At 38.6% G+C, this 10,463-nt stretch overlaps 1 protein-coding gene across 1 annotated transcript; it reads right to left on the bottom strand.

The window, feature by feature from the left end:
• Positions 1 to 130: 130 nt before the first annotated feature.
• Positions 131 to 9,928, bottom strand: LOC136446613 (ERC protein 2-like). The gene is made up of 9 exons (XM_066445083.1): positions 9,644 to 9,928; positions 8,839 to 8,936; positions 6,870 to 7,422; positions 6,172 to 6,280; positions 4,105 to 4,523; positions 3,396 to 3,515; positions 2,703 to 2,984; positions 1,779 to 1,868; positions 131 to 1,044 (listed from the first exon to the last, which is right to left on the bottom strand). Exons 1-9 carry the CDS (start codon positions 9,918 to 9,920, stop codon positions 1,010 to 1,012), a joined length of 1,983 nt encoding a protein of 660 aa, XP_066301180.1. The 5' UTR covers positions 9,921 to 9,928; the 3' UTR covers positions 131 to 1,009.
• Between the last annotated feature and the right edge of the window lie 535 nt (positions 9,929 to 10,463).

Raw genomic sequence — 10,463 nt, 5'->3', positions numbered from 1 at the left:
GGCATCTATTGTGCTTTAATTTACATCCAGGCACACAGCAAAAAAGACTCAGTGAGCTCCTTTTAATTTGACTTGTCCCTTATCAATGTAACTTGTCTTTGATGAAATGGTAGAAAAAACAAATCTGGCAAACAGCCGAAAACTTGTTTATTTTTGGGGGTCAGAAAGTGAGAGCCTTGGGGATTTGGAAACCTTCGTGACAAAAATGCATTAGAACTGTCAAAGGGCATGTCTTTATTTTTACAATAATGAAATCAAAAGAGTCAATTAAATGCATTCAAATACACAGATTGATTCTGTATTGATATGATAATATCAACTACAAGATCTGGTTCATTTTACTGATGCTGGGTGAGAATAGGAAGGACCATACAGCCCATATATCGGTCGCTATAATTTGTAGCCATGGCAGCTTTGAGCTGAGATTGTAAGAAGAAAAATATGTACATCAATTACAAAAGCCAACAAGCTATCTGCCACCCAAAAATCAAGACCACAGCACGTCCAGGTCAAAAGATACAAAAATTGAAGTTCCGCTGCAGTACCAAGGTCACATATCAGGGGGCCCCAAATCGAACTTGACCTTCGGCTTCACAACACTCACCCACTACCAAATATCATCGTAATCCATCAAGAGACTCTTGAGTTATGCTGACTGGAGTGGTGCGGAAACACAGACAAACAGACACACCCATTTTTCATGGAGATAAAAATAATTGGAAAGGATAAGGCACAATACTTCACATTCTTTTTATTACAAACCTTTACACTTCTAACGCTAGATATTTTCCAAAGGGAGATGGTCGATGCCATTTCTTTTTACGTGTCTCCAGCTAGATGATTCTGTATCAATGTAGCAATATCAAATAGAAACCAAGTCCGATACATTTTACTGTGACATACATGTAAATGTACAAAGAGGGATTTATCTGATTTATGAAAGCCGAACTAACAAACAGCCATCTGTAAGAGGCATCTTGTCTTGCCGTACATTACAGCAGTGTCATAATCACTTGTGATACAGCTCTCCTCTGCTTGCTGTTACTGTAAGTGATTCAGTAAAAAGGGTGTGTAAGTAGCATAGCCAACTAATACATCATAATGATATACATGTACATTAACCAGTTCCCTGCAGCTAACCCTGTAACTAGTACAAACTTGGTGCCAAAAGCTACCTCAACAGGGAGAAGGTCAAATAGATTTTGTACAGGTGGGTGGCTATGTACATGTGTGTGTGTGTGCATATGTACGTGTGTGTGTGTGTGAATGTATATGTATGAGAGCGCGTATGTGTGTGTGTATGTGTGTGACTGTACATGTATGTGCGCGTGTGTGTGTATGTGCGTGTATGTATGAGTGCGCATATGTGTGTGTATGAGTGTGTGTGTGTGAATGTGTATGTGCTCGTGTGTGTGCGTGTTTGTGTGTGTGTGTGATATGCATGTTTATACACGTTCATGTACATGTACATAGGACATGTATCTTAAAGACCATTTGACTAGGATAATACGAGTGATATCAACACTATTACACAATCATTATGAATATAGCAGTAACCATGCACCAATTCTGCAAGAAGCTCTTCATATGTTTGACATTTGTGTTTACTGTATTGTATACAGTGTGAGTGTGTGATGTACTTGACCAGTCTTTCTTTGTATTTCTTTAATAATATCAAATGATAGATTTTTCCAGTAGAGAAGAACAGAGGTTCTGTCATTCTGATGCAATACCCTGTTTAAATGCCTTTGGTAAAAGAAATAAAACGAACATCTCACCTTTTAATTCCTGATAGCTAGTCTTCCTGACCCCTATCCGATTTGGGGTAGCCTGTCCTCCTGTTAGTGATGGCAGCCTCACTGAATGAGCTGTAAGAAAAAGTTATATTCAGCTTATTACATGGAAAATCAGGAGCTTATTTGGGATTGCTAACCAGTTCACAGATGAGTGCATGAAATCAGTACACATGTATCTACGCGATGAGTTATTCACCTCTCAATTCAGGTACTTCAGATTTTTAGACACTCAATGCCACAGATAGATTTGACTATATATTTAAATGCAACAGCTCATACAGTGCTAAGATAGGCAAATATACAAAAGATTGTTTTGTTATTAGAAAAAATAATGATACTCAAAATTAGCCCAACTTGAATCATGTAAAACCTAATATAGTCATTTTGTTGTAGTGAATAGCTTTATTCCATACTTATGCTGTCTAGTTCTATGTTGAACTGTTGTTGCCATACTTTGTACCTGCTACAATAGTTGTGCAATAAAGTTCTTCTGTATCTAATAGTAGAAATGGGACTACTTTTACTTACTTTACTTTGGTCGAGCTTACTTTTTCTTACAATACAAGCAGTAAATACATGAAAACAGAGTCTGAGGGGAAGTCTGTACTTCTGTACTGTACTTCACACAGTACAGATAGTCAGATGCCAGTTTTCTCCCAGCCCTCTTTTTTTAGGATGTCCTCAGGCCACACCAATTTAATTTCTTGGTTAACGGATTTTTCTTTTAAACATAAAAATCTTTTAAACAAGAAATTAAATTGGTGTGGCCTTCTGCTAGACTTTTACATCAAAATGTCTGAAAACCAACAAATTAGATTGCTAGCTACTTTGTCTCATAAAATTACTGTTACAGTAGTAGCTTGAAGTAGACAAACATTTAGAAGCATACATGTATTGGTGGATTACCTGCACTTGGGGCACCAGAGATCCTGGCTATCTTGTCTGCCAGTGTAGATAGACCAGTGTTCCTACATGCCTGCTCGAGGTGCTTTGCTGTGGCATTGCTACCATTCTTTTCTCTCCACTTTCGAAGGAGCTCAGATTTTTGCTGGCCAAAATTATCTCGAGCTGCACTACGGATTTTGGTACTCTCTTGGTCCGAGAATCCTAACTTTCGAGCAAAACTTGTAAACTCCTTGAACTTTAGCTGCTTTTCTACCATGTCAATAGCTGCAGACAGTTGTCGACCTGTAAAACAGAGAGGGTACATTCATTTTAGCAACATAGGCAAATATGATCTTTACTCCAGCCTTTCACTGATGCTTAGGGTAGTGCCCGCAGGTGGCATAAAGATAGAGTTAGTGCTTTGAGTCTGAAATACATGTACCATGTGATTTTGCAACGGTTGGACAAAAATTACCAACTATACAACACATATATGCAGAATAGGTAGACTAATTAAATCATACTCTCCTCAGGGAGGTGGCCAATTAGCCCCTGTCAGTGAGAGTGTAACAGAGGCTACGGAACATGTAAAATCACAAAGTCAACACTCAACACCATTCTAAAGTCTGCTAAGCACTTGCCAAAGCTGAGGCATCTCTGAACCCCAATATCAAGAGATCATCGCTTGACTGTGTGTACGCATGTGCCACTCACCTAAAGAATCCCTTTCCAGTTTCAGCAGCACATCCAGGAGGTGCCTATTCATCTGTTCTAGTCTTTCTGTGATGTACAAGTCCCCATCCTGGAACCATTCCTTCAGCTCTACAACTTCACCTGAAGTTCAACAAGATTAAAAGTTTTATCAAGGACTTGACCTGATGCCGCAAATACAACATTGCAACACTGCCAGGGTGACCTCTGTATTGCTTTGTTGTAGTTTCAATAGAATGAAATAAGATGAAATGTTATTTCTTGTCAATAAGCCTGCATATATATATATTACATATACGGTATACCGGTAATGCCCGACATGTAGGGGAATAATGAAATAGTGTAAAAATGCAGAAATGTTCGGGGGGATTTAATTTAGCGGTAGGGAGAAAATACAGTGTTCGCAGTGGTTTTGAGTTCGCGTTTGAAACAATAGTATCGTTACAGTATCACACAATTGAACGGCTTTTTGCAGTGGTTTTAAGTTGGTGGTAACGAGTTCACCGCGAAAACCATGAACATAAAACCACCGCGAACATGTCTGAATTTACAGCAGTTAAAGATACATGTAAAGTTGCAATGATTAAAGGCAGTTTAAGTTCACTAAGATTATGAGGAATCAATACAATAATCTACCCATCCCAACATTGCAAATTGTTAAACTTTTAAAGCACTAACATCAATCAACAAAAATTGGGAAAGCTACACTTACTTTCTACACCCTTTATTTCCTCCATCAGTCTGGATCTGTCAATCTCCTGGTCTAGAAGTTTCCATACTCTATCCTCCAAACTGCTTATCTTGGCCTCCAATACAGTCTTTTTCTCTGTCTGTCCTCCCAAAGCCTTCCTTATATACTCAAGGTGGTTGGACACATCAGATAGACTCTCCTTGATGTCTTCATTTTGCTGAAGTAACATCGACTGTTGTTCTATCTTCTTATCCATCTGGTCTATCTTCAACGTCTGTATGTCCATCTTGGAGTTCAGCTTTTTGATCTCATCTAGGATACCGTTGCTGGTACGGTCCCTGTCTTGTGAGTACCGGATCTGTGTATGTTCGAGCTGACTGATTCTCTCAGAGGCCCGGTCAAGTCTTGACATCATGGTGCCTTCCATGTCCCTGTAGCTCCTAAATCACAGATGTGAAGTTGAAGGTACATCTAAGAAAAATGTTCTACCTTTCATTGTTGGCTTAAAGTCTTCCCAAGTAGACCGTGTGGACATAGTGTAAATACAGAAAGGATTCTTAATGGTCAATGGGAAAAAGTACCTTAGGCCACACCAATTTACTTTCTTGGTTAACAGGTTTTTATTTTCAATTTTAGCAACAAAAAAATCATGAAAACAGAAGGCTGGGGTGAAAACTTACACCTGACCCTGTTCACTCCCTGATACTTTGTGCATCAAAGTAGAAAAATTCCTCTGAGATTCTTTTTTGGCGACGCCTCAGGGGCGAGCCAAATTTCTACTATATTGTGTGCAGATTGCAAGAATTCTAGGAATTGTACAGGAATGTGAAAGTCCATGGGACGATAACTCAAGAATGCCTGGATGTATTGTCTTCATATTTTGTAGGTGGGTAGGTCTGTGGGAGACTTTGTAATGATTGGATTTTGGGCCCCCTAGCGACTTTCTATGGTACTGCAGGGGAACTTTCACTTTTCAAATCTCATCTTCTGAACATGCTATAGTCATGATTTTTTAGTGGTGGATAGCTCTTTGTTAGGAAAATATGTCCTGTAGATTTGGACCCCCAAGCGACTTTTTTGGAACTGCAGGAGCTGATTTTGACTCAAACTTTGAAAGAGAATAACGCAAGAAGGGGATGCCGGATCATCATAATTTTTGGTGTGTAGATAGCTTAAGTGATGATTTACATAATCATATGCCAATTATGCAAATCAATATCTGATATGCATAATTAATGAGGACAGTTAATAAATCAGCTGAATTCTATTATAGGACTCTCAAACACATGACATATGTAACTGAGAAAGAGATTAATATCAATAGATTATGCAAATCAATTATGCAAATTGATACTTAATTTGCATAATTAATGATAAAATACTATAAATCCATAGTGGTAAATGATGGGGATTTCATTTTTGCACCATTTGGAAGTTAAGTAAATGTGGCCACTATTAGACACAAATCTTGCATAGAGGGCCTCATTTACATAATTTATGAGGAAATGTATAATGTATTTTTTGTGAAAACAAGATTTTCATACATTAGACAACTTGTGTTATTTTGGTAGAGAAGGTGATCGACTGATATGATTTATGTGAGGTCCTTATTTGCATGTGGGCTAAAAACGAAAACGTTAATAGACACCACTGTCGCCATGGCAACATCTTTTTATGTTGCCAATCTTGTTTATGTTGTTTTTCCAATCTAGCATTTTTTTTCCATTTTTTTAAAATCCGTTAACCAAGAAAATTGGTGTGGCCTTATGAACCACCAAAAAGTGATGATCACATTGGCCAGGTGGTCCTCATTTAGAGGTCACCAGTTGTACAGGTTTGACTGTGCTACATATCATGTACATGTACCATCCCATAAGCTGTATCAGTACAATGAACATGTGCAGTGTTATCATTTCTACTGAATGATCAATACATCATGTATTTGGTGACAAAATTATAGTAGCTGCCATAAATGACAGACATCAGAAATTAAGCTTTCTTATTTTCCAACATTATCCTCTTTCTTTCCCCTACCCATGTTTAGGTTCAATTCCTTCGTTGTGTTATAATGATATTTTGTAAACAAACCTTGCAGAAGATTGGCCTTCGGGTAAGAACACATCGTCATGCTGTTCAGGGTAGGGCGACATGGCTACTCCCTCCACAACTACATCACTGAATGGCTCCATCTTTTCAGCTGTGCAAAAAACACGATCCTTGATTCAAATACAGTCAAACCTGCCCAAGAAGACCATTCTGAAGACCGATAAAATCTGGTCTATGTGGACAGGTGGTCATTACAGACAGGTTCGTTAATGCTTGCGTCAATGGAGAAAATTATCTAAGGGACAACCAAAAAGTGGTCACATAGGCCAGGTGGTCTTTATATAGAGGTGGTCACTTGTACAAGTTTGACTGTACATGCAATACGGAGATGAAAGGCTTCACCCTCTTACCCATACTGTTTTACAGCTCTTCCAGTCCCACAGACAAAAATAGCAACGCTGAGGATGTATGGCAAAGGTGCATTGTATATATTGTGAATCACAGAAACAGATACACACACATACAGACACACAGACACATAGACAGACAAAACAGATACAATATTTCACTCCCTTGGATTGAAGCAACAACTGTTGCTGTTTATCATATTTTTCTATTCTAAAGAGTGTGAAATTATATGATGCCTTTATATTAGCTGCTGAAACATAAAAAAGTTGACTAAAAAGATTTAACTACACATGTATCATTCCAGGAAATCAATGTGTATTTGAGTCACCTACCTTCGCTTGACGGCGAGTCATCCACTCTGTCTGAGTTGTGTCTCTTTGTCAGTTGGACTGCTTGTTCAGAGAGGTCACAGAGGTAAGGGATGAGAACCAAAACTGAGCCAAACTTTAACTTACTAGTGGCATCCATCCCTTGCATGCCGAAGTCTCTCAGATAATCCAAGCCAAAGCCAAGTGTCGTGTTATGTAGAGTGGAAAAGTCAGCTACTTCTGATAACATGGAATTCAGTTTGGTCACATGGTCAGGAACAGACCCATCTTTTTGTAGCTCATCTCTGATGTGTTTCAACTTTTCAACTAAGTCAAGAATGTCAGTCAAAACCGAAACATTAGATTCATCAAATGAGGGACTTTTCAATGCTTCTTTGATGTATTTCAAGGACGTTACTGTCTGTTCTGAAGCCTTTTTGCCCCGAAGCTTTTTGAAGTGAATTACTTTGTTGAGTGCTTTTATTAGAGTCACTCCCTTTCCTCTCAACAAGCATTTCCGGTATTCCTTCCTGATGTTGTTGATCTGTCCAATTAAAGACTGGTCCATCGTTTGAGTCTGAGAAAAAATAAAAAATCTTAATGAATAACACTCCCTCATAAAAAGGGAAAATTGACCAAATTGTTCTTCTATCACCTTGCTTTTTTAAAACGTTTTGACTATACAACAACAAAGCAGTTTTTCCAATAAAGTGTACAACATAAAGCAAAGTTAACATTTGTAATACCAGTAGGTATACACTACTTATACACTTGGGACAGCACTACATTGTATGTTTACACAGCCATTTCAGTTACGCCTGTAACTTCTTGAAGTGTGCAGGGTTGCACATTCAAGATCACAATAAGATACATGATCCGAACCATTTATAGCCATTTGAGAAAAACTATAAATGGTTCAACACATTCTTTAAAAACTACCATTTGTACTTACATGTATACTCATGGAACGAAGTTACAGTACAATGTATGTTAACTCAGTCCTTTCAGGTACATCTGTAAATTTTTGATGGTTGTAGTTGTGCACATTCAAGATCAAAATATGTAACATGATCCCAACCATTTATAGCCATTTGAGAAAAACTATACATGGTTCAACACGTTTAAAAAAACACATTTGTACTTAACATGCTCATGGAACAACAGTACAATGTATGTTAACTCAGTCCTTATTTCTTGAAGATTGGAGGTGTGCGACAGGGCTGTCTCCAGGACCCATCCTTCTGTCCCAGGACGGAAATTTGCTTCTTGGGACGGAAAAAAATTCAACTCTTTCCGTCCCAAAAATATCAATTTCATGGAATAAAACTGATGAAAATGTATTTTTTGAGCTTAAAATGACAGATTCAACAATGAAAAATAAAAAGAATCAGCTCCTAAACAATGAGTGGGACGGAAAAAAATTTAAAGCTGGAGACAGCCCTGGTGTGCACATTCACAATCACAATACGAAACATGATCCCAGCCATTTATACACATCCTTTGTTCCTCCCGTTGTTTACATAAAGATTACACCGTAGCTACAGACGTTACAAGTGTGTTGTTTAGATTTGGATTCAGGTTAGAAGGCAGTGTTTTGAAATTTTACATTTTTCTTTTTTTTTTTAGGTTTTCTTCTAAGTATAATGTAATAGGGAATGTAAGCAGAAAAAGTCATGAAAACCAGCATAAAAACTATTGCTTGGAAGGAGGCTAAGTCATGAATTTCTATACTTATTCATGTAACTCGAACAATATCTTACCTTACCCAAGAACCTTCCATCAGATTGTTAATCACATAACTTGTTACAGATATGCAAACTGACATCTTACAATTCCTTCCTTTCATGAAAACATTAAGAGGATTGTTCCTATCCTACAATCTATAGTTTTGATCACCCAAAGGCAAATGAATACACACTATGAACAGAGTATGTGGTCCCTAAATGATACCTTAGGAGTAGGAGTATAAATGAAACTGTTACAGTACACTTACTTGACCATTTACAGCTGCTTCATCAAAGAAGTGATGACTAGAGCTTGGTGTTCTTCTACCACGTGCTTGCACCGACTCTAGAACATGTTGTTGTTCAGCTGGAAAAGCAGAAACATAGAATGTAACTACTGCATTCATCAGTTACTTTAACTTATGTCATGATACAGAAGGGTAGATAATCATACACAACTTGCAAGTTTTCCAAGATCTCTTATTGCAAATCTTTTACTTGTGCATACACTGCTACACTTAGAAGTGCATAGCATTGAAAAAAGGATACTTCAAGTCTTTTAAAACTGACACAATAGGTCACCCTGGCACAACTCTCCACAACAGACCTCAGTATAAATGAGTTTTGAACAAGTAGAGAAAACGTTACAGGCCATGAACTGTTCTTTGTGGAACAGATGATTTTTCTTCCCATGGGTTTTACATTTGGCTTTGTCTGCACCATTTTGAAAAGGAATGGTTGATTACATTAGGCAGTGCTACCTTACTACATACATGTACATTGTTTCATACGACTCAGGGGTTCATCTAAAGAAGGGAACAGGGGCAGAGCACCCTCATGCCCTGACAATGCGCCCCCTTACCCTGAGGAGCAGAATCTCTGACAAGCATAAAATTCTGATTGACCAGGGATGCTGCTAGGTCACAACTGTGACCTGTCTAACAGTAATTTTGCCCCTCTGGAAGTCAAAGAATGCCCCAAGTCTCTAAAACTCCACTCTTCTCCACCATCCCTCCACTTGGACGCTCCGCTCCCTTGCAATTTTTTTCTAGAAAAACCCCTGCTCGGACTCACCTTCTTCTGTCAACTGTTCCCCCAGAAAATCGTACTCCCCTGCCATTAGTGCCTCGCAGAAACAAGAAAAAGCGCTAGGACCGCGGGTCGGCAGTCTGTCTAAGAGCCTGGACGCCTTTTCTCGCCTCGACTCCCCTCCTGCCTTTTCTATTTCCTCCCAGAGCTGCGTGCTGAAGACTCCATTCTCAATGAGACTGTCTTTGACGTGAGCGACGTCTAAAACCTTCACAACGTCCGTCCGATGCCTGCGTAGTATGTCCTCGTGAGCTGGATTCATCTTTAAGATTGAAGATTGAAGCGTAGCAAACATATACTGGAGTACCAATAACAGTCTTGTTTGATGACTGTACTGCTCAGTTTATTTTCACCCTCGCGAGGGGTCAGAGGATTTAAATAGGAGTCAAAGGGAAAGTCATGAATGCTATGGGGTCTTGTTTCACTTCCCCTCTCTCTCATTGCAAACCCTCATACATCAAGACATTTGCTCTTTGTGGTCTCTTGGACACAGCTGCAAAAGGGAGGATAATGTTTCAATCACAATACCTTAACTTATTGTATGTTCACACGCTGTTTAAATCTACACCTATTTGTGTACACTTGGAGCTGGATAACACTGCATGAACATGTTGGTGTGTGGTCATGCAAGGTTATGTGAAAAAACTTTCTACCATTTCTAACTACAGCATTTACCCACTACAATAGATATTGTAACTTGCTACAATTGCATTTCATTCAAGTCACTACCTAGTTGTAAGCCTTGTACAGGAAAACTAAAAATTATACAATGTAAATTGATTGGGAAAGGAGGCTTTATGTTACG

This window comes from Branchiostoma lanceolatum, chromosome 12, assembly GCF_035083965.1.
Source record: "Branchiostoma lanceolatum isolate klBraLanc5 chromosome 12, klBraLanc5.hap2, whole genome shotgun sequence".
Lineage (NCBI taxonomy): Eukaryota > Metazoa > Chordata > Leptocardii > Amphioxiformes > Branchiostomatidae > Branchiostoma > Branchiostoma lanceolatum.
This window is presented reverse-complemented; position numbering and strand designations above follow the sequence as displayed.